This window comes from Perissodus microlepis, chromosome 9 (assembly GCF_051167445.1).
Source record: "Perissodus microlepis isolate ML-2025 ecotype Zambia chromosome 9, ASM5116744v1, whole genome shotgun sequence".
Classification (NCBI taxonomy): Eukaryota; Metazoa; Chordata; class Actinopteri; order Cichliformes; family Cichlidae; genus Perissodus; species Perissodus microlepis.
The window spans coordinates 11,682,692-11,707,456 of record NC_140469.1 but is presented as its reverse complement, the minus strand read 5'-3'; the positions used below and the strand labels follow the sequence as shown (position 1 = coordinate 11,707,456).

Here is a 24,765-nt window from a genome sequence, read left to right as displayed (position 1 = left end):
GTGCTCTCTGTGAGCAGGAAGCCAAGTTTCCATTTTTAACTAATACATGAGACAAGGTATAAATACTGTTAAAACACAGAGAATGAATTAATACTAAGACTTTTTTTTTCTCTATTTCCAGTTAAAAGTTTGTTGGTTACTCACTCAGACACTGGTGCCACAGCGTTTTTTCCCTTCAGCCAAAATTATTGCCCGGCTTGAAAATCAACTCATTTTAAGGCGAAATGCTCACAGAGATATTCCTTAATATTCACGATCGACTGTAAGCCTGACATGCTTAAGTATTAATTACAGATAAATAAGAGGATGAGAATCTGGGCGACACTTAGGAGGATTACTACTAACAAAATCTCTTAACAAGATTCTGTAACGCTTCTGCAAATATCTGCTTCAATTTAAGCCCCAACCTTCCCCACACGACTATCTTACCTTTCCCATGCAGGATAGCCACGTTCAGGCCTGGGTCACTGTCAAAGGCCTTCAGCTCCTCCAGCAGACGCCTCGCTGTCTCCTGGTTCACCGCATTACGCACCTCGGGCCGGTTTATTGCCACAGTAACCACGGATCCCGTTCTCTCCGAGACCACAGTCTGACCTGCAGCTAATCACAGAGAACGAGAAGGGAGAAACCAGTGCGGCCCACAACACTTAGAAAGAGGCTTACCCAGAGACGTTAAGCTTTAACTTCACAGTAGGCGGGATGGAGATGGGACGTAAATTGTCTTATGTGGACAGAGTTGATAAAATAATGACAGTGAACGAGGCTCTGAAAGATATCATCTGGGCTGAGGTGAGCACTTTGGGTCACTGTGTGTGTGCCAGTGATTGTGGCCTTAACTTGCAGCAGGCAGTCAACCTGACATTGTTTAGGTTCATCCCGGGAAACCGAGCGTCAACCACACCCAGAGGAAACTACATCCAGGAGAGAAGCTACTGGATGTGTTCACCTCACAGGCTATTCTGACGATGACAAAGCCCGGTGAAGTGAGGCACAAAGACAATTTGTCTCACACCGCATTTTACACTCATACACTACCAGAGTGATTTCAAGGGAAAAGAAGCGTTTTAAGCGGTGTTGTGTGCGCTCGGGGAGCCAGCAGGGAAAACGATTCAACTTTGCACTGTAACTGTTTGGGATTGGTTTTTAATTTGTGGGTTTGCAAAAAAATTAATAACCTCTAATATTTACAGTACTGTGCAAAAGTTTTGAGCCCTATTTTTTTCTTCTTCTTCTTTTTTTTAAGGAAGACGAGAACTACGTGGAGCGATTTATTGAAATACATCCAAATGAGTGGAAATACAGTATATAAGGCAAAAACAGTCAGTTTGAAAGTCATACCAATATTTGGTATTGCCACCTTTATTCTTCAATGACCTGGTTTAGATGTGTCCTTGATCCATCACAGCTGATTTAAATGGATAAATGACCTCAACATGTCTTGAAGTTCTCCAGAGGCCTGATAATGAACTAATCATTTGATTCAGGTGTGTTGACCCAGGGTGAGATCTAAAACCTGCAGGGACACCGGCACTCGTGGACTGGGTTTGGGGACCCCTGCTCTAATCCAATCATCTTCTTGTTCACCTCCTCAGAGCCAATCAGTCTCTACTCTGCATGCTTTACATCTTACTGCTCTTCTGTCATTCGCTTGTTCAGCTCCATCAGGTCACTCAAAGCTCCATCCAAGCTTCCCATCTTCACCATCACCACCACCAGTGTCTACACTCTGGGGGGTCCTGTCCATACAATGGGTCATTAGTGTCGAAACACATTCTCGATCTCTTACATTTTAACTACTGATTTTATCTACTGTTCTTTTTTTTCCGATTTTAAATCATGCTTTTTATTTGTTTTTGTTTTTAATGTCTCTGTAAAGCACTTTGAATCACCTTGCTGTTGAGTTGTGCTATATAAATAAACTTGCCTTGGCTCTGTAAATCCTGTTAAATTCTTCAAAATGATCTATCCTTATTCAACTGTCTTACTCAAACTTTCTTGTGATTTCTTGCAGTCTTCAGGAAAAGTTCTCCGGGTTTCCTGAAGAAGATTCGAGGCGTTTCCTTGGACGTTGTCACTATGACCACTTCATTAATGCTGTGGCCCGGGCTGCAAATTTAAATTTGGAATCACACGCCATCAGTCCTGTCCTCACTGATTTTCAGTCCACTACTTGTGTAATGTGGAATACTTCAATACTTCCTCGCTGTTTCCCTTTCTTAAGAGTGCCTTCTTGACAGCCACTCTCCAACTGAGACCATTTCTGATAAGGTTTTGGTGAACAGTAGATGGAACAACTAAAGCTCCGGGCCCTGTATCAGGTCTTTGCTAGATTTTATTCCTCATTTCTTAAGAGCATGACTTTCAGATACTGTTCATTTGCTGATTTGTTCAGTCTGCTACTTATTCTTTTATCCCCAACTTGTTAAGTTTTTTCAGATGTTAAGGACAACAAAATTTCATTGCATTATGCTGAAATATGACAAGTTTATTAATAACGCTTCTGGAGTCGCCTTGCTCGTGCAAAAATGCTATTTTGTGCACATCAAACTGTGTTGCATTTGGCATTTGTCATAGATTACAGTAAAGAAAGACGCACTGGTTCATCCCTTCAATATGGTGCAATTTTTATGCTTGAATGCTTCACAGCCAGTTTTAAAAATGGCTGTAGCCGTTGTGATGCCAACAATTGCTATCTGAAGAAGCTGATGAGCGTTTTCACCATCCCTACACTGAAGAAGAGAAAGACCGGTTATTGTTATGAAACCTCATGACTAATGATGTTGGTGACTGACAGTTTGTTAGCCATGACCTTGCAGTTTCATACCACAGATAATCTTCCGTTTTAAAATCTAAAAATGAGCAAGAAGCTTAATTTGTTATTCAATAGGACCCAAAAATCAGTGACTGAGCCCATGAAACTTTTTGCAGAGGTCATACAGAAAGCTGTTTTGCCATAGACTTATGTCTTTTAGCAATCACAGCTATCTGAAATAACTTCATAAAGTCTGGAGGCCGATTACTCAAGAAGAGCAATTTAGAAGAGCAATGACAAGAAAATCTGGCTTCTTGGAAGGAAAATAAAAAAAAAAATAAAAAAAAGCTCAAATTTATTATTATTATTAGTTTTTCCTCTTAGGAACTAAAAAATAAATAACATCTGCTGTGAACAAGGATTATAAAATAAATACAGAAAAATACCCCAAAATTAAATCACAGCTGTTCTTGTTTCACCTTACTAGTGGCCTCTTCTGCCCCCTAGCGTTCATATCATGTGATTGCACTTTCCTCTCACCTCTTCCTGTGTCTTCGCCTCCATGCTGAGCGCTGTAGGATTTTACTGGAACTAAAATTGTCTTTATAGAGTCTTTTCCAAATATTTTACTCTGACAATTAAACCTTAAAAGTGGTGTCAGTGTCTGCAAATGTTTTAGCGCCATTGCTAACACTCGCATGAAAAAAACTAGAAGGTCTAAATAAAAACTACTTTTAAAAAAAAAAACGACAAAGTTCAGTGAAAAATATCTCAAAGCAAAAATATAACCTCAGCTGTACTCGACGAAGCTGGCTTACTTCGATTGAACTGTGCTATCAAGCAGCAACTCTTTTAACTTCCCGACTGAAACAAAAACAAATGCAAAAGGTTCTGGGACGCACACGAGCTTGGTGCATTGCAGTGGTAAAAACCGGAAACACACAGCAGAGGGAGACACTGAGCCTTAAATCCACAGTTTTCCTTGCAAAGCCAGTCATGCCAGGCTTTGTGAAGCTGGAAATAATGAGAGCAAACTCCACATCAGATTCTCTTATTTCTGTTTTTAATAAAAGATTTCTCTTTTGTGTTTTTTTCTTGTTTGTACACATTTTAAGGCATCATGCACAAAAAATAAGCTTTACTAAAGGCATTATGCTTACCCTCTACCAAAAAAAACAAACAAACAAAAAAACCCAACTGTATGTTCTCACATTTGAAGATTTGCAGTTAAAAATAATTTTGTACAAATATGGCATGTAAGCTGGCATGTGAGTGAATCTCAAAGCAGGGCGTCTCCTGCTCTCACAGTTTTGTAAACATGGCTTTGAGCAAAATAGGGCTGAGGAAAAAGTCAAGAGAAAGGGAAAGCATGCTTCAACTGTGGGGTGAAATTTCCCTGAAAAGCATGCAATGCATTTGAAATCGTATTTACAATGCATTATTTCACTCTCGACTGATCTTTTTTTCTTTTCTTTTTTTAATGTAATCAATTAAAGTTAAGACATTTAATGTCAACATTAACAGACAGACAGAAAGACAGATGCGTCCATAATGTTCTCCCACACGGAGTCGCCGACACAGACAATGTTCAGATTGGTCAACAAACAAAAACACTACAAGATTTTTTTTTTATTATATCAAGCATTTGAGTTATACTTCCAGATAAATGATCTGGAATATAAACAGAAAAAAAATTGTGTTGTTAACTTTATAAATAAAAGTGAAACAGCCCAACAAGTAGGGCAGCGTCCATCATGGCAGACATCCGGGAGGTGCCGGTAGCTTTGGCACAGTTGTGTCCAGTTGTGCTCTTCTGTGGTGAGCCGTCTGTATTATACTATATTGAAGACCATGGAAAGATACTGTTCATATGAAACCTGGATCCAGCCGTCCTGATCCGTATCATATCGCCTGAAAACATCAGTCAACCTCTGCAAAAGCACAGAAAAAGGATTTACTGCAGATTAGCCAGAAGCATTATCTCATTATTATTAATACCATTTACATCTTTAGGCTTTTTGTCACACTTAGCAGCCTCTTATATAGCTGCATGAAATTACTGAGAAGGAAGAAACTGGCTCATAAAAATACATGATTGAAAGTCCACTTCAAGTCTTTTACATGCACACTACAGTCAGTGCGACTCTGTTACCTGCAGTACAATACAGCACTGGATGAAGTCATCGAAGGCCACCTGTCCCTTCCTCTGGCGGTCGAACTTCTCTATCAGTGTGCCGTAGAACTGGTCCGATAGACGATAGCCTGCAAACAACAGTAACACAGCCGTCATTTCAAAGCTGTCCTACGCATTCACCCACTCAGTTTGTTTTCTGATAAAGGATGATTTATAATGCATTTGATTTCTGGTCTAAACTCTGCTATGGCAGATGCTGGACGTTCACCTCTGGGTCTTTGTTGAGGTGGGAATCACCACGCACCCTGCAACATCATACGATTGGGATTTGTTTTCTTTACTTTTGCAAAATGCTATCACAAAAACATTTACTGCAATTTATTACCTTTTTTAATTGCAAGCTATGTCCTCAAAGTACAGCTTTCTCAGTATCTGTTTTATCCAATAAGATACAGCTATCTCATTTCAGTTATTTCTGTGCTACAAAATGAGACAGTTTAGCACAGCAACACTGTCACTGAATAATAAAGTATTGATATTTGATGTCCCTATATCGATACAATATTGCCACACAAACTATCAGGATGCTATGCTGTGTCGATTTCTTTCCCCACCCCTTAATTTGTATCCTGGACCTTGAGACTGTGAGAAGCTCCTGGAGCCACTGAGGGCATGACAGCCTCTACATACACGAGGCTCCTGGCCAGGTAATGACTTTTAAGTGAACCATGACATATGCAAATTGACTGTGGCAGAGCTCCAGGCTGGGTGGAATGAATGCAGACTGGCTTGGGCAGAAGAACAAGTTGTGGCTGTACTCGAGACATGTTATGATACGGTCAGATTAAGGCATTCACGGGACAGCCGCCATCAGTGTGATACTGTACATCTGCTTTACTGAGACGCTCCTGCCACTGCCAGAGAAAACAATACAGTGAATATGAGCCTCTGTGTCTTCTGATCTTCAGGAGTCTCGTGAAGCAGATTTAGAAAATACAGAAACACAAAGAAACACCAAAAACATGCAAAGTAAAACAGCTATTTGGAAGAAATCTTTCTTTTCATTGACCACAAATATAGCCCACAGGCAGATTTCACTCTCATTTCATTCACAGGTTCTTTTTTTATTTATTAATTTGGTCACTTTACTGCTGATTAGTAAATTATTTAAATTGAATATTGAATTTAATACTGACAAAACACATCTGCTCAATTTGGTGAAAGAAAATTGTTTCATAAAAGTTGGAGCAAAATGAGACTGGAAAAAGCTGCATAATGCTTAAACAGCACCAATGAGCAACTCATCAGGTTAATGAGCAACATGACAGTCCTAACAGTGTAAAGAGAGCATAGACACACAGTCTAATAGCCGTATTTCTTATTGTATAAGTACAAAGAATTTGGGGTCTAATACTATCTGCTGTTCAAAAAAAATCCTTTAATATATGCACACAGCAGACAAGGCTGAAAACCAACAGTGAATGGCAATGATCTTCAGGCCTTCGGGCAGCAATACTTTCAAAACAATGCAACTTAAACTCCACCACTGAATGCAGAGAAAGTCCACAAGATGCTGCCGCTCCCTTCTGTGGCTCTAAACTCATTTAAAATGGACTCAAAAGATAAAACTGTCTTGCTGTAGTTTGACTAACGATTGTGTTTTGTGTTCTCCCTTCGTGAAATCATAAAGAACTGGAACTATTCGGCATGTTTTCTGCACAGTTGGAGGCAGTGAAAACACCATTAATGCTGGCTTTGGAGTCAGATGCCGTCGCCCAGATGACATCTTATCAAGAAAGGCCAAACAACATTTTGTACTTACTCCAACACTATGTGAAGGTGATAAACTGGCCTGCCTGCTAACAAACAGCCAAATCTCAAATGTTCAACACTTTATTAGTTGCCTGTAGCACTTCCTGTTGAATTTAGTTTGCAAAGCACCCCAACTTTTTCTGGCTTTTTACAGGCCAATTTAAAGTCGCAAATTAACATTTGTCAAAATATATGAATTGAAACCATTTGTATATGTGGTGGTCAGTAAAAAAAAAGTAGGATTAAAATATACTCATTTGGTGTCTAGCTGCTGTATCTAAAACACACACACAGAAAACTGAAAAGACAAAAACACTGACCGTGTAGAAACAGCCTAGAGACCATCGAGCCCTCCACCAGCACCCTAAATTTTAGTACACAAGCATACTTTGTTGCTCACCGAATCCAGTCAGTGCCTGCTTAAGCTCTTGTTTATCGATGAAGCCGGAGTTGTCCCTGTCGTAGTTCCTGAAGATGTTCTGCCAGTCCGTGATGTACTTCCACACACCGGCAAACTCGTTGAAGTTCACCCCGCCTTTATTTTCTCTGTCGAACATGGCTGAAGTAGAATATAACGCATATTAAATGCACCGGTACTGTCAACATATATGCATATGCACGCACACTGGTAGACATTCTGGACATTAAATGTGGTTGGGACAGTTTTAAGGACACGAGAGTGAGTACGGCACCGCATACATCTTTGCAGGGCTATCAGGGAACAGCAGAATTAACAGTGTGGGACAGGAAGACTCACACTTGACTAACTCCTGCCTCATAAGACAGCGAAAGAAAACAGCTTGATCCCCCCACCAGTACTCCACTCCTCACCCCCATGCGCTTCAATCCAATTACCTCCCAACAAAGGGAGTGTTATCACAGGATATGCTTCTTGCTGTGGGAGTACTAAACAATGGATTTACTGCGCATGGTGCAGTGGAAAGGAGAGGCGATGGAATTATACGGATTTACTTTGGAAGTCGCACAACAAACGGAGAGTGCAAAGTACATGCGAGACCCAGGGACAGACATTTTTTAACATACTTCTGGTCTTGGAGTTTAAAAATAAATAAGCCACAGCTATTCGTGTACAGAAAGTACAAAAGAATCGTTTAGTACAGTGTGATTCAGAGTCAGTGTGTTTAAAAGCTCTACTACACTGCAAAGTTTCCAGTTTTTAACCTCAGCTGTATATTATAAAAGAGTCAACAGATCAATATTTGAAGTCTGAGGAAACTCTCAGCTGCCCTTTAGGACCAGCTTTTCAATTTCCTTGCAGATATTCCCCTCTTCCTGGTTATATTGATGGCTGCAGGTTTCCACTAAAGCAGGAGAACAGCAGAGGCTTGTTTGTGTCTTCAGATTGCTCGCTGTTTAATGAACTAATCTGGTTGTCATGGCATGGAGGCAGATAAACAACCTGAATATTTTCAGAACAAGAGGCAGTGTGTGGAAGTTGGTTGTCTCACCGTCACTGGTCACTTACATATAATGGAGCGGACGGTCACTGGGTTGAAAGGAGTCCACGTGCCTGTGAAACAGAGGACCGCTGGTTAAAAATACACCAAGACCTGCAGCAACATCCAGCTGCTAAATGCCCCAAAGAAACTGATATAATGATAACAGAGCTGAGGTAGCAGTAATGATATAATAAATCTTTAGGGAGTGCAGTAGAGTTTTGTAAGAGCCACAGCAGCCGTGGGATTTTTTGTTTTTTAACACCAATTGTGTGGAACTGCAGTTAAAATTGGCATCATCACAATAAACAGAAAATAAACACTCTTCTTGCTATTGGAGCTTAATTAAACATTTTCACAAGATTAGCATTTTAGCGGGGCCTGTATTTATTTCCTAAGATCACGACATACCCATGAAAGAATCTGCTTTACTGCTTTTTAATGAGTTCATTATCTCGAGATGATAACTGAAATGCAACGCCCGGCTTCATTTGACCAAACATAACAGTACTGTAGACATACTTGACTGTACTATCTACAAAATGTACTTCCTGCCACTGTTATTATGATTATATGTGCAGTGTGCATGAAATACATTGGTAGTGTCCATGTAAGGCAGATGACTTTCAATGCGAACAAGCCCACACTGCGGCGCTTTACGTTTCATAAATCAGAAAATTACCATAGTAACCCATCAAGCAGATGATAATGAAAAATGATGATCATTAGTGTAGTCTCATGTGCGTTATTATGAGAGATGTGAATGAGTGAAGAGGGAATGATTTTGCAGACACACTTTTTTTCACAGCAGCTGTTGAGTTGCCGTGGCAGGGACCTGAAACCTGCAGAAAGCAGCAATCCCTGATATCACCTATCACAAATGTTACTAATCCACTGTGATTGTCCTTTAATGGCACGTCAAACCGTCTGCCATTAACGTGATTTATTGTGCCTGCTGACTCACTATCACACCGTCATCCTCAAAGGACACTTGATTAGAACAGAGCCATTAATACTGTGATTAATTCCACTCCAGCAATGACAAATCAAAAGTTTATGCTGTGAAGACAGCCTATGTCTATGAGGCCACCCCCGATTTCTTTATGTTTTGCTCCCAAGGAGTCACGCTTGCTTGGATTTTTTTTTTTAAGTGGTCTCCGGTAACAGTTCTCCAGGCTTTTGAAGTTTTTTTTATTTATTTAACACTGATATGTAAATCATTACAAAATTGGATCTAAATCAAGGGATGAACCAGTGTTGTGTCTACACAGAACAAACAACTCTGACTGACGAATGTCTACAGCCATCTGGAAAACATGGTGGAGACTTTGTCATGATTTGGGGCTTTATTTAAGTCAGCAGGATTGTTTTAATAAAGTTGGAATTGTTAATGCAGAAAAAACCATCACATTTTGATCTATGGTAAATCACACCCATTCTCACAAGCACTGTCTGTAAACGGAGAGCAACTTGGTTACTGACATGCAGACTGGAGGAGCCAGGGATCGAACCACCAACCTTCCGATCAGTAGGTGACCTGCGCTACCTCCTAAGCCACAGCTACCCTATAACGCAACACCATCTAGAAAGCAGTGATCCCAAAACATATTCCAAACATACTGCCAATTATTTTGGTAATCGAGTAACTGTATAAATCTTTCATTGTATTTACATGCCATAATAAAATTTTTTTTAAAGTAAACATTTTACTAAATGCAAAAATATATATAAATACTCTCAAGTAGAGATGGACCAATACGATATTACCTATCGGTATCGGTCCGATCCTGATGTAAATTACTGGATCGGATATTGGAGGGAAATAAAAAATATAATGATCCATTAAATATCAAAAAAGCACCTCACAAAACTTGCGACATGGCGTAACTCGGCTCATAACCGTAGCACGTGGGAGCAGTGTGCTCATGTGATAGAGCGGCTGTGTGTATTTGTAGCCTCGCTAGCAATCCAGCATTTCATCTCCAAGGAAGTTATCCCAGAGAGAAGTAAAGCAAGTGTGTAAGTTCATCTCTGAATGTTTGTAAAGCATTCCCATGTTAAGCTTAACAACCGATATATGGAGCGACTGCCTCTCTCTCCCTCCCTCTCCTGCTGCTACTTCAATCATGAAACTGATCAATGATCAGCTGATCGGCTTTTCTGTCGCGAGTCCGTCTCTCTTCTTTGTTTTTGGCCCACTTCGGGCCAGAAAGAGGAAACCAGCGGCTGAACAACAGCAGCACGTTTAACCTTGATAAGCTGTTGTTAGAATTTATTTAATATTACTTTGTACACCAGGATCCTTTTTTACGTAGCTGACGGCTGGTAACTGTGCAGGGGCGGATCTAGCAAAGTTTAGCCAGGGGGTCCGATAGGGCAGGAACAGGGAAAAGGGGGCACAAAGACATACTTTTCTTTCTCATTCTCATTTAAAATGTCTAGCTTTTAATAAATAATTATCCGAATCTTACACCCAAAGTTTTAATATGATGTAAAATGTATAGAAGTCCATTACTGTATATAGTAACTATTAAGTCTAATATACCCTAGTAAGCTATACTACTTTTTCCTTTGGGAAGACACCATCTGTGCAGTCTGCAATTCTGTTGAAGAAAGATGTTGAATCTATTTAATTATTCTTCAAAAATAATTTATTTCTGTGCAATTTTTTTTCCACACTGCATCAAATTAAAGTTGATTACGTCGATTAAGCATCATGAGGTGGAGGGTGGTTCCCTATTTTTTATTTATTTTTTGCTGGGTGTTTTAGAACCCTATTAGTTAGGTTGCTTACTCTTTAAAATACCAGAATAGGAAGGATGGAGTAGGTTTAAGTTTATTAGATTGATCAGTATTGCTGAACTATGAAATATTTTAGGTGCAGTGTCTTTTTTGCATACAGGTATAACAGAATAGCTTTAATGTTTTGTTTTGTTTTTTAACTTGAGTATGAACTTATACAAAAAGCAGCAAGATATTAAAAAAAACAGTTTTATTGATTAAAAAACACTATATCGGATTCATATCGGTATCGGCAGATAGCCAAATTTATGATATCGGTATCGGACATAAAAAAAGTGGTATCGTGCCATCTCTACTCTCAAGTACTCTTGGGCAGAGTTTTATCTCCTGGATGAGGTAGATACGTTGTGTCTTCATGTTTATGAGTTTTTGTGCATGTGTGCGTGTCTGTGTGTTTAAGTATGAAGAAGTCAAGCAAACAGTGAGTTATGTCTGTAATGCTTTAAAGAAGAACGAGCACATCAGCATTCTGAAATTTGCCGTGAGCTTTGATGCATTGATGCAGACGAGCTCTAAGAAGCCTGGAGAACTATTCCTGAAGAAGTGACAGGAAAGTAGGGCTGGGCAATATGGCCTAAAATCCATATCGTGATATAATTTGAAGCACGTGCGGTAACGATATATATCGCGATATATTCTTTTCTTCTGTATAACGTATTTTCCACACTATAAGGCACACTTAAAATCCTTTAATTTTCTCAAAAATCGAGTGTGCCTTATGTATGAATTCTGGTTGTGCTTACTGACCTCGAACCGATTTTGGTGTGCAGAAATCTGTTAAAAAATGTTTTGATGGATTGTCAGAGCATTACGGCTGCCGTAGTGAGGAGCTTCGCGGAGTAATCTGGTCCAAAACTCTGTCCACTTCAGGTCCCAAAGTCAAACGAACACTGAGAGTTAAAAACGTTCTAAATTCTTTCATCTTTAATAAAATCATCAGCGTTGCTGCTTTACCAGGTGTAACAATTAAGTTTAACGTCCAGGCATCCATGAAAACAGAATTTATTAAATTTAACAGAGTTAGAAGTTAACAGGAAGTTAGCTCGCTAGTTTACACCTAAACATTTCATACCATGTTCTGACTGAGAGATTTTTGAGACTAATTAAAACGTACAGCTCTGCTACCACTTCCAACATAAATGAAGACAGGAAACTAAACAGCAGTGGCGTTTGCAGGGTTACTGAAGTGGGACTACCTGGTATATAATGTTGTGCTACGTAATTGCTAGCGACACAGCTATGTTAGCATAACATTAGCACAGTGAAGCTGGAGGATGAACGCCAACTTTTTTCCACTCGATAAAAGTTAACGTGAGGGATTCTGGTGGTCAGGGACAAATGCAATCGCATAGCAGGATGCTATACATGGGCCAAACTTCAGTCAGGAGAACAACTGAGATTATTCATCCACAATACAAGGTTAGTTATTAATATACTGCAACAACATGGGAATAGAACAGCTGCGAGAGAATTCAACATTAATGAATCAATGTTACGGAAGTGGAGGAAGCGCAGTTTTTGGCTTTCCCCATATTTCAAAAGTGCTTTCGACCAAAACAGGTGCAGCTTGATGACATCATCAACATGCGCTATCGCGATAGAGCGGTATAGTCAAAATCTCTATCGTTGGCCAAATGTATATCGTTTCTATCGTATATCGTTTATATCGCCCACCCCTACAGGAAAGCTTGACTAAGACAGTTCAATCTGTGCAGAAGATTAAAGGTGGTCATATCAAATATTGACCTTAAGATTTGTTACAATACTCTCTCTCTACATATCTGTTATTGCACCCATTGGCGCATTTTCCCAGTAAAATACAAAGAAATGAGGGGTGGCTCAAGACTTTTGCAGTTTTTTAAAAAAAGCGGGGGTGAGTTTTATTACAATTTATGTCTTTTTTTTTTCCAGCTACGCATCATTATTTTTCATCTAGAGGACAAACTTCAATTACAAGTGAATCTACCTGTCATATAGGTGGGCGCGAAAAAGAGCGATAGGTCTTTACTTCAGGTGAGTGTTTATACTTTTATAGTCTGCTTCACACTCTCAAGACAGTGAGATTTATCAGGCCATCTAAATAGCTGCTGACTCACCACCTCACTTTATTAAAGGCAGGCTGGCAGTTCAGGACCAGGAATAAAGAGAAGCGTGTCTGAGAAGATGCAGAGAAGCGAGGGGAGGCAAGGAAACGCACAAAAGGAGCAGAGATAACAAAAGAGAAGCGACCCGAGGAGATGAGGTGAACAAAACATTTGCAGTTTGGTTCTCATTGCAGTACCTTGAGCTCTCTTGCCTACATTTGCTGACCTAAGGTTGTTTCCTGAAACTCTTTTTGCAGATCCTAAAACAGCCTCTGCAGAATTTCAACAGCTTGCCAAAACTCTGGAGCGTTTTTCACACCGTGCTGCTTGTTTTTGATTTTCCTCCACAGCTATGCCAGCACAGCAGTAAGCAGGTTTGCAGCGCGAGCCTCAAGAGCTTAGATAAGAGGATCTCATTTAAATAAAAAGGTTTCAAATCAAACATAACACAGAAATTGCTTTATTGTTGATTTATTCACACCTCGATTTTACTTGGGAAAGTCCATTAAAGTGTCTAAATAAATAATATGAAGCTGAAACAATTTCAGGACCTCAAAACTTTAAGATTTTGGTACACTAAGTACTGTGTGTGCTTCAGAGGACACTAGTCATTTCCTCCCTCTTGCTCAGTTTGTTTTATTGATGGCTGAGGCCGTCTAGGACTGTGGATAGAGCTGTTTTGGGACCAGGCCTTAGGCTCTTACTGACGCTGGGATTTGGGCCAGAATCTATATTCCACTTTCATCCAAAACGAACTAAATGATGAAGTAAAGCAACAATCATAAAGTATTATTATCATATAGATGTGAGGGCAATTTGTAGAAGCGGGTCAGCGTTACAGCATGTCTCTTTGCTGCCATTTCTCACAAGTACTTTTTTCATCAAACCACATCTCTCATCGACTAAAATGAATGGCGTGGTGTCATTTATGACCATGTTAAAGGAATACTTCTTTAATCGGGCTACATTTCTGTTTGTCATCTCTATATATGCTTCCTTAATGTGCAACAGATGCTTTAAAAAAAACAAAACACACACACACACACATTTCATTACAAAATGATTGCCTGTTACTTCTTCGTTTCAATAATAGTAGTGAATTATGTGCTACAGCACATTTAAACACAACAATTTAGATAAACTGGAAACTCCCTAATACTTTGATCACCAACAATTCATAGTCAAAAACATAATTCATGTTTTTATGTTTGTATTACTAGTACTAAAACTATTTTTAATAGGTAATTTTAAAAAAAATCTGCAGAAACACTTGAATCATTCACTTCATTTATGCACAACTCTCTTAAGGCCCTGCAACAGCATTTCAATCAGGTTGAGGTCTGGACTTTGAGCGGGTCACTGCTTGCTGATTTTGTTTTTCAGTCATTCTGTTTTAGATCCACTGTGAGCTTTAGCTGTTGGACAGATGGCCAACAGCTAAAGCTCACATTTGACTCTAGATTACTTTGGTATACAGAGGAGTTCATGCTCAACTCTGTAAGGTGTCCAGGTCCTGTGGCTATAAAACATGGCCAAATCATCACGCCTCCCAGTAAGACTGTGGCATTGTGTTAACACACACTTACATGCTCCAAACGAGCAAACAGCAACAACTTCTGCTTTTATAGAGCATCTGGCTGTTACCTGTATAGATAATATCAGTCTAACCAGTCAGGATCCAATATGGATATACAACTAGGATCATAAAAAATGCCACTTGACGGTTAATCCAGAGTAAAATGTCAACAATTATTTTATTAAATGTAATAAGTTGACTGTAACAAATACCGAGGGATACTGGAATTTTCGGGAGCAAAAAAATTCAGATATTTTTTATAGGCTGTTATTATAAGTTGTAACTATAATTAAAAGAGTTTGTCACTAGTCCAAAAACAGTGTTTCTAATTTTCCTTTAAATGCATCTTTGATATTTCTATACTACAGTGTTACGTAGCTGTTGGCGTGAGCAAAAATTGGATGTTCAAACATGGATTCAGCTAAAATGCTGTGAATGCTACTCAAACATTAGAGCCAGCAGTAAAATGCCCAAAGGCAGAGCAGAGAACAAGCTGTGACCTTTCCAGACGCACGGGCTCTTCTACACGCATGCATGCACACGCACACACACCTCACACCAGTAGCTAGCTGTGAGGTCACCAATGTATGCTAGACACACTGCGGCTGCCCAGTGTGCAGCGGCCAGTATGGCTGAGATGTTTGTGAGCGTCTGATGACAGACTGGGACAATACTCCCTCTGTCCCGTCCACACACTGGACCCCTCTCACTGGTGAACTGCCAGTGGCGAGGTGGACAGAAGTGAGAGAATATAGGAGGTGAGGAGGGAGGCGGGCGAGTGGAAAAACGGAGAGCGCTGACCGCAGTGTACACGCATAAATGTAACGGTCGTGATGGAGTTCAGTGAGTCGATTGTCCCCTACACGCCTGACATAAGCAAACACGGATTTGAACTTTTCCAAACACACTTCAAATGTTAAGCTCACAAAGTAGCGACACAGACTTGAAACCTCCCGAAACACACATCCTGTATTACTCAGGTAAAGGTTTGACCTTGAGAGCAGCAAAGGGACAGAGCTGCTTGATTATCGTTGAATTAATATAAATCTAAGTGATTGCAATTTAGCTTTTTCTGGGAGTCGCTCAAACCTTGCAATTTGAAATCATGCAAAGAGTACAGTTATGTAGTATGCTGGGAGCTTATCAACAGGAGTATCCAAGCAAGTCATTGCTCAGAGTAAAGAGAATTATAATTAAAGCGACTGGTACAGTAAGCTCTGTGTGTTTTGTGGTCACATATAAGGAAAACGCATAAGAAGGAATCCAGTCAAAATGGCACCGGTGCCTCACGCCATTAGAAAATGACTGGATCTAACATATTCAGTGCATGACGCAGCTCCTTCACCAGAAGGTGGAAATGCTGAAAAGCTTAACACTGTCTGGGTAATATCCATGCCATCTGACTCAGCTCAGGCTTTACAAAAGTGTACATATGTACAAGTGTAACGGAAAGGGCTGCTGATTGAGTTCCTCAAGCCCGCTCTGCATGTCAGCAGTTTCAGTGGAGCTCTTACACAAATAACTCAAGCAGGAGAGTGGGGGAGCATGAAGGCAAGTTGGTAGGGTATCTGCTTACTGCTGAGCAAAGAGTCGAGGCCAGAAAAAAAATCCATATTTATAGCAAATGGCCCGGCTAAAAGGCATACGGACAAAACAGACAGGCACGTGCGCTTCCAACAGCACAGAGCCATCACTGTTTCATCACGGTCACACCCAGGACTGAGAGAGAGAGGAGGGAAGATAGTTTCACTTTCCCTCTCTGTGTGTCTGTCTAAGTAACGGTGAGAGACAAAGAGACAAAGTCAGAGTAAGAGAGGACAAGGAGACAGAGGGCATGGCAGGAAAACAGCCGGTACCATATCCTCAAGAGAAATGTAAGAGGAGAGGAGAGGAGAGGGGATATTGTATAATCCTATGTTTAAAATGTTTAAAATGCCTTTTTCTAGCCAACTGATTTCTTTTTTCTACCTGGAAAAAGAAAATACATGTAAAAAAAAAAGCAGGAGATTAAAAGATTTCTGCACAAAGTAAAAGGAAAAAAGAAACATATGAAGTGAAGCCCGGATCATTTTCTATGTGCAGAAGACAGGTAGGCAGAGCGCTGATGGACGATAAGAAAACCAGAGTATGTGATGCAGAAACAGCAGCAGAGGATGAAAGAGTTTAACTGGCCCAGCCTCCCTCCTGAACCTTGATGCTCTCTGCTCTCCTCAGAGATGAGGGTAAAGAAGAATAGGTAGACAAAGCATAGTTGATGGCAGGAAACTGATTCAAAAAAGCAGAATGCAGAGACAGTAGAGCTGCAACAGACAGTCGAACGGCGGGTTGTCTTTAGGAAGCTGCAGGACAGGATGCAGTGCGCCGTGTTCGGCTTGACTGGCTCGGTTTCATTTCCCAATGAATCTAATGAACTAGGAGAGACTGGACCGGGAAACCTGCCGTTCGCCGCACGCATACGCAGCGAGGAGCACACAAACACAACAGTGAGTCCAAAAAAACAAGAAGAGACTCACCGACCCTTGGCAAAAAAACCAAAAATCTGATGAAATGAGCAACGCACACACGCTTGCCTCGCACAAACACACACTACACACTAATCAGTATGCTGTGCCAGAGTCACTACGCAGCCTGATAACAGCTTCTTTCAGTGCTGCTGCTGGCTCTCACACTTCTTTTTTGCCTCTTTCTCTCTTTTGAAGTGCCCAGAAAAATGGGTTTCTGGGCAGCGTAATCTGCTGAAAAGTCTTTGAAAAGCTGCTGGAGCAAATCAAACAAAAGCTTGATGGGGGAAGACATTATATTATAATGAATATACAAACATCAACCCTGTGCCACAGTTTCTGGTCTAACGGTGTCACATTAATCGTTAACCCATTTTAACTTTGCCGTCTCACTTCAAACAAGGTCAAGAAGCGACGCAGCGATAAGTGTGGCAGGAAAAAAGATGCCTGCTCTGTTGTGGCAGCTCTCCTCATCATTACGAGCATAAAAAAATAAATACATAAACAAATAATAAGTGACTTCATTTTCCAGGATGTGAGCAGAGAAGATGACCCGTATCATTTATTCAGTGCTTCTCCCAAAACCGCTGGGGAGGAATAACGAGCACTCTGTTTCTTTTCTTTTAATTTGTTAAGGAAATGAAGCCTCGTCCCTGTCTGAATGCAGCTCCTCCTGCAGAGCTACAAGACTAAGAGGGACTGTGCCTCTATTACTAGCAGCTGTAAGCCTCATGAAACATCCCTGGGTTTTCAATCAGATTAATACATTCTGCAGGAGAGAAAACACACCCCTTATATAAAGTCACCCAGCCTCACAAACAACTTTATGAAAGACAAAAGCAAGAGTTTAAAAGTTTAAGCAGTTTATGAGCTGTAGCTAACTAGTTAATTAAGCCACCATTAGCCTATGTGGCACAGGCATGATTGGGATTGTTATCCATGGCTGACATTTAATTGCTTCCAGCTGACTCGCCTTTAAAACCCTGCTAAAGGGTTTTACTTAACAGTCACCTACAATACATTGCAAATTCACATTATCGCGCTAAAAGACTATAAGTGCTGAGTAAATGTCAACATCGTCAGCTGCTGATGAACCACACAGGATTCATCCACGTTTACCAGGGAATAGAAACTATGATTTAATTCTGTCATACTACTGTTTAATTGCACTGCATACATGCTTAAATAGTTAATCAGAGGCAGATTTATGCATTATTGTCCTCCCTTTTAAAACTCTGTGCTTCACTTTTAATTATACAAGAGCAAGAGAGAAAAGAAAGCACAATAAAATGGCTTTCAGAGTGACTTAGCCTAATAAAGCATTTCTATTTACCTATGTCAGCATTAGCATGTCTTAATCTCTGTCCACACAAGCATTTTAGCACAGCATCAGCGATCATCTCCATGTATAAAAGCATGTGTTAGCTCATATAAATGGCAGGTGTTCATTGCCTTTAAAAAGACCTTTAGAAACTATTTGTGGTTTGGTGCCTTTTGGAGTATTTTATTGGAATTATTTGACCTATCATGTGACCTCCTGTGCCCGTTTTGCTTTTTATAGTTTATGGATTTGTTAACTTCACACGCTTTTGTATAAATATGGTCATTATTACTGGCGTCAACAAAACAAAAGCCAGTTTCCATCTTTTATGAGCAGTCTGTGCTTATTCCTATTACGATGATGTGAGAGCATTCATCTTGTTTGAACTTTTGAAGAGTGTGACAAAATCCACACCCACAGTTTCAGTTAGCATCCTGTACAGTGTGGCGCTGGCTGTCATTGCTGGGACACAGAAGAATATCAAAGTATTTTCTCTCGAGCTACGCCGTTAAACTCTTCACCTACTCCTCTGTTCTGGGACAAAAATAAAACTCCATTCATTTTTATCCAGTTCACCTGCTATCGATGGGATAAAAATAAAATCCCCATCCATTTTTCTGCTTTAACATGCCGTTGCTTAAATCAAAGAGTGAGCCAGTGACCAGTGGTGTGTAACGAGGAGATGGGAGACAAAGAGAGAGACACACAGGGAAGCAAAGAAGAACAGAGGGAATTAAGAAGAAAGGGAAAAATGATATATTGACATAGAAAAGGAGGTGAGATATATATAGATATTTATAGAACGGGAAAGAAAGACAATAACAGTAGTGGCAGAAATTCCAAGACTCTGATTCATACCATTCGATAAGGCTTGCTGAAGCTCCGTGTCTGATATCACTCCACTCCGGTCCTTGTCGACCCTGGGGAGGAAAACACAGATTAGATACCGCCTGCTTTAACCACTTCACACCAGGACACAATCCCAGCACACAAAAGCAGCATGCACCAGCGCTCGCCAACTGAAACCTCATCCTGCTGATCATGTGTTAGTGTTTCAACAGTGCACAGAGAATGAATGGAAGTCTGTGATCAGGGTGCACAAGACAGTTTGTACACTCAGAGATCAGAGAAACCAGCCAGACAAGGTCTAAAGGTTTGTGTGTGTTTGTGTGTGTTGGTCCTGAGAATGCAAACTAAAACAGGTTGTTGCTTCGTAACTTTTAGTGTCCACAGCATAGTGTCTGCTTGGAAGATTCTTTTAAGTGATAGTGAAACCAAAACTAAATATTTCTCATATTTGACATATGTGCACAGCAATGCTATTTTGACTACCTGGCAATACATAAAACACTGTATCAGGCTGCCTCCTGCCAACAACACTGACAGTTTAATTAAATTATATCAGAGAGAGAGAAAAGTCTTCACAAAACAAAGCAGAATTACTCAAGAAAATTAAATTAGTCTCTTTTTGTCCCAGATCCTGAAGTTACAGCTCATACAGTTAGTAAATCAACTGACTGGAAACTAGCAAGCAAAAAGCACTGCTCTTTGTTTGAGCCAGTTTTCTCAGGTCACTTTGGATCCTGGAGAACTTAGTTTTCATTACTTGAATATGTTTTACAGGTGAAGTGACAACAAATCAAAGGGCTTTATACTTAGGATTGCTGTAATTATTATGGATCATTTCTACTTTAAAATGTTAGCAAATGGGGTAAGAGCTTCATAGACCAGGGTCACTGAATTTACTGTCACAGTTCACCAACTATTCAGGTGTTTTAGCCCTAATGGAGCCACCAAAGCTAGTAAAGCATTCAAAGGTAGTGCTGCTTCTTTAAGTACATTTCTATTCTGTGTAGGTATTTAAAGAAAGAACTGAAGGAAAGTGCTACTGATGTGGTGACTCACTGGCAGACTTTAAGCAAAGAAAGGGAATGGGATGCAATGTAATTATTAATGTACACTTACAGTACCTTTAAGGAGAGCAATCTTCGTCATTTCTATGTCTTTATGCCAGAGTAGCTTTCCTGATACACAGATCCTAATTTATCTCATAATTATGCTCCCTTCCTCTGGCCCTTTTAGAAGACTTTGTTCTGATTGGCTGTCCCTCATAAACAGAAGGTTTAAACACCAGGTGGGTGGGGCTTCTGTGCTCAAGAAGCCCTCATATGTGCACACTTCAGCCTTCAATTGCCCTTCACTCCTTGGGAATTAGGTGATGCAGCTTCACTTTCCTCCCACTACTTTGGAGCTGAAACATTGATAAAAGTTCAGCTTTTCAATTCCCAGAAGTTGCAAACATCAGCCAATCAAAGCAGATTTCAAATTCACCAGCGCTACCTCTAGCCAATCACATCACATCTTGAAAATATCCCAAGAGAGTGAGATAATATGTAGACTTTGGGATCAAAATGGAGAAGTTGATCAATGCAGTGATCCATTACCATTTGAATGATTAGTTCTTGTTGCTATAACAACTCCTGCAGTCTACATGTTAAACAGCTGGTGACAGACCGCTGAAGCTTTTTTGATCTCAGCTTCTGCTGATGCTCTCAGCCAATCACCATTCAATGTATGCGATAACCATAGTTCTTCACTCTACAAAGCTAGAGACCCAAACAAACAGGCATCAAGTCATAAGTCTCACCATGTTAGGATCAATTAGGAACTCAGCTCTTAGTGACATCACACAGATCTTTAGCTGAACATTTAGATAGTATAGATAACTATAAAGGACAAAAACACATCATAGTCTGCTTGAATGTTGCCACAAGTCTCTCTTTGAGATGCAGAGACATAAGGTTGGACTCTGGCACAAATATCAGCCTTACACTTTTGAAATCTAGCTTAGTCAAAACTCCAGTGACTCAGTTGTTCCTTAGCAACCTGCCAGGCCCAACCTGTTGACGCAGAGCTCACTCAACAAACACAGTTTGAATACGAGCAGAGAAGAAGAGGGGAGGACCCCCCCCAAGCAAACAAAACAAAACAACAAAAACAAAAAGTGTGCTGGGTTTCTGCTCCCGGCTGTGACTCGTTTTTGTGCAGCCGCAACTCTATGACTGCAGCCATCGAGGCACGGTGATCAGCTATATGTCGGTGTGCATTTCCCCTGTTAAATGAAGAAAAACAAACACGCGGTCTCGCCTGGTCTTCCTGCTGGGGAAGGAACCGCTCTCAGCATGCTGCCATAAATGAGAGCCTTGTCACTGTGAAGGTGGTGATAGGTTGGGTTGGTGGAGGCAGAGGGGGTACCCAGCCTTTACCAAACACTGAGATATTATCTCAAAGAAGTACGTGTGTGTACAGTATAAGCTCTCTTTTTTCCCCGCTCCGCCTGTCTTCTTCCTACAAGCTCACACGCCCAGCCTTAGGCAAAGTTACCTCAACCGTAAAAAAGAAAAAAAAATGAAAGCATCATTAAAACTGCTTCTTGCCTGCAGAGGAAGGCAGTTAACCATCTGGTGTTTCCATATTCACACTGTCAAATACAGAACTTCTATGTAAAAGCTGCAGCAGGACAATATTAAAAGAAGGGGGGGAAAAGGACAAAACACCATGACTGAGTCAGTTATTCTGCTCAGATTTTCCCATGTTTCACTGTTTCCTATTAGGCAATCAGGCTGGAATATAGCTTGCGGAACAAAAGTCCGTCCTACTTTCCACATAACTGGTCCAAAAGTAAGGCACTGGTGCTGTAGCTCCCAAGTTTGAAAATTCCACTGCTACTCTTCCTACTTTAAACCTTTTTAATCTAAGGATAAAGCAAGTCGCAGAAAGAATTACGGTTAGCTCTGCATGTGTGACAACTTTTGTCAGGTACATTTGTTTCTGCCAAGTAGTTATTTGATTAAATCAATGTGTAATTTGATTAAAAGCTGAGAATTGGTGAGTAGGAGCTACTCAGTCAAGTCTGAGTCTTGAAATGCAGGATTCAAACATTTTTGTCATACCATAGCCATCCATGAGCATGCACACAAAAGGAAGAGAGTGACTCATTCAGCATCTAGCCAGGCAGACGTCAAATAGCCTACTTTTCTTATCTTGTCGTGGCACATCCACTCAGATGTAGTCATATCATAGCAAACATGTATATAAAAGCAGTCCAACAATGGGATGGTGAGTCATGGGTTAGTAGGTGCGTGTGTGTAAAAGGGATTGCAAAGCCTTCTGCGTCAATATGCTCCATTGACTCTGACCACATGACCAAGGGAATTCCAGCAAAGCTCTGCCAGATATTCACCGAGGGGCAGCAGATGAGGCAGCGCAATGGCTCATGTGACAGATGACTATATGTTTTTATGATAGTCACAATAACGCCTGACATGACAATGATGCATGCAGCCACGAGAAGGTGCTGCTCCTCAGAAAGAGGCAAAATGTGTACATGTGATACCTTAAAGCTTTTCCACCATACATAAATAATTAGTTAAAGGGTGTTTCGAGCCTTGCAATGCCAGCAGCATCCTAATGTGAGAAAAAAAATCTTCTGCAGTATTACATAACTCTATAGCTTACTATTGCCAGGGGCCAAGGCATGTGAACATTTCCCTCTCTGCCTACTACTCTATGACCTTCTTGGCTGCTGACACACTTTTGACTCAGGCTGTGCTGAAACTGATGACTATCAGTGGCTGACACTTTAACATCCAAATATGGGAGGGGGAGGAAACATCCAAAAATCCAACATAAAACAATGTTTTTTGGGACATAAGCTCTCCAATGTGTTTTAAATAGATCCAGTTAGTCATATCCAGCTTTTTTAGAATATTATATCATTTCTTTCTGACTTCTTCAGACTCAAGTGTTGGTGGAAGATGGTTTTCACTGGAGACATAAATAAAACATTTTGAATGGAGCTGTGATTCCGTTGCTAGGATAAACCGGGGAGGGGAAACCCTTCAAGGACTCCCGGAGGTCCTTGAACCCAGGTTTGAAAACTCTCACTGAGCAAGCTGACTGACTTTGACTTCATTTCGGCACAATGTAACATCATCAATACAACTATGCGGCACTGCAGACGCGTAGTAATGTAAGGTAGTACCAGATGTGACATAAAGCAGCTACAGGCTGTGTACTGCGCACTGTGTAGTACTACTTCCACAAGTGAGGCTCAACTGTAACACTGAAAATCAGTCATTTCACTCCGGGAAATCTGTCCCGAAAAAGAGTTATGCATAGATGAGAGCAACGACAAACAAAAACAGCGAGCTCTCAATGAAATATTTAGTGTCACCCCCACCCAGTCTCACCCTCTTCCTCCCGCGCTATTACACGACAGCAGTTTTCACCTCGAAGCAAAGTGAGAGACAGGCACACAGCAGCGAAACAACCCGGCTTTCCTGCACTTACCTCTGGAAGATATTCCACAGGAAACCCTGGTCCGGAGGAGCGTTGATGTGTGGGGGGGCTCTGTATGGACTGTGGTACGCCATTTTTACACGGAGCTCTCTGTCAGGTTTGCACAAGTATAGCTTGTGTTTCCTCCTCCTGCTGTAGTTTCTGCTCTCAGTAGCTTCAATCAGACTCCACCACCCTGACGTTCACGTTACAGCCTGCCTCCCTCGCGCACAGAGGCGTGGCCAATCATTCAACACTACCCATGAAGGGGGTGACGTCACAATTTCCTCTTATTTTCAGCGAAAGTGAAAATAGAAACCTAAAATTTTTAAGTAATTGTAAGTGTTGGTAAAGTCACGTCTAACAACAGTTTATCAAATTAATTTTTTTTAAAAATTATTTTAATACTAAGTGTAAAATTCGTTTCCAGGATTTTTTTTTAAATGGGATGAAATAGGGACCAGTCTAGAGAAGTTCCTGGAAAATCAGCAACATTCTCTGAGAAATAAAAGCCAAACAAAAGCATTTGAAAACTGACTCACAGTTCAGTTATATTGATTTTAATGTGTCTTCATATTAGGACTAAGAATAGGAATAATTTTTCAACATTACATGATTATATATTGCATTACTTATTACTTAATAAATTATAGAAATGTTAGCAGCAAAAGCATAATTAAAGTACCATTCTCTGAAAGAGGATAATTTTGCTCTAAAGCTATATTTTTAATCTTTATCAAAATAATGGCATGATAACTCAACAAAACTGAACTTTCTATACTTTCCTATGCTATGCCATCACAGTCTAGGTGCTATATTTTATATATTGTTTAGTAACTATGAAAACTTTATATAAAATGTTTTAATATTTTTTAAATACTAGCAAGTATACAGATAGGGAACATACAAATATACATGCATGTGCTACAGTGCTATTATACATTATGACACTTCATTCTGTGCTTGGTTGAACTGTTGTATAAAAT

The 24,765-nt window shown here is 40.3% G+C and overlaps 2 protein-coding genes across 3 annotated transcripts in view; both read right to left on the bottom strand.

Annotated features, from left to right (window-relative positions):
• Positions 1–3,688, bottom strand: part of LOC146380149 (uncharacterized) — a 56,422-nt gene extending 52,734 nt beyond the window's left edge. The window contains exons 1-2 of one of the 2 annotated variants that reach the window (XM_084939023.1): positions 3,293–3,688; positions 430–600 (exon numbers count right to left, since the gene is read on the bottom strand). In XM_084939023.1, the coding sequence (XP_084795149.1) occupies positions 430–600; positions 3,293–3,452 (331 nt within the window). In that variant the 5' untranslated portion in view covers positions 3,453–3,688. The remainder of the gene's footprint in view (positions 1–429; positions 601–3,292) is intronic. The other variant, XM_084939022.1, reaches the window with a different exon arrangement.
• Positions 3,689–3,798: 110 nt separating this feature from the next.
• pdcd6 (programmed cell death 6) lies at positions 3,799–24,002 on the bottom strand. The gene is made up of 6 exons (XM_084939024.1): positions 23,792–24,002; positions 19,298–19,359; positions 8,185–8,229; positions 7,099–7,257; positions 4,905–5,014; positions 3,799–4,683 (listed from the first exon to the last, which is right to left on the bottom strand). The coding sequence occupies exons 1-6, from the start codon at positions 23,872–23,874 to the stop codon at positions 4,585–4,587; spliced, it is 558 nt and encodes a 185-aa protein (XP_084795150.1). The 5' UTR covers positions 23,875–24,002; the 3' UTR covers positions 3,799–4,584.
• Positions 24,003–24,765: the final 763 nt, after the last annotated feature.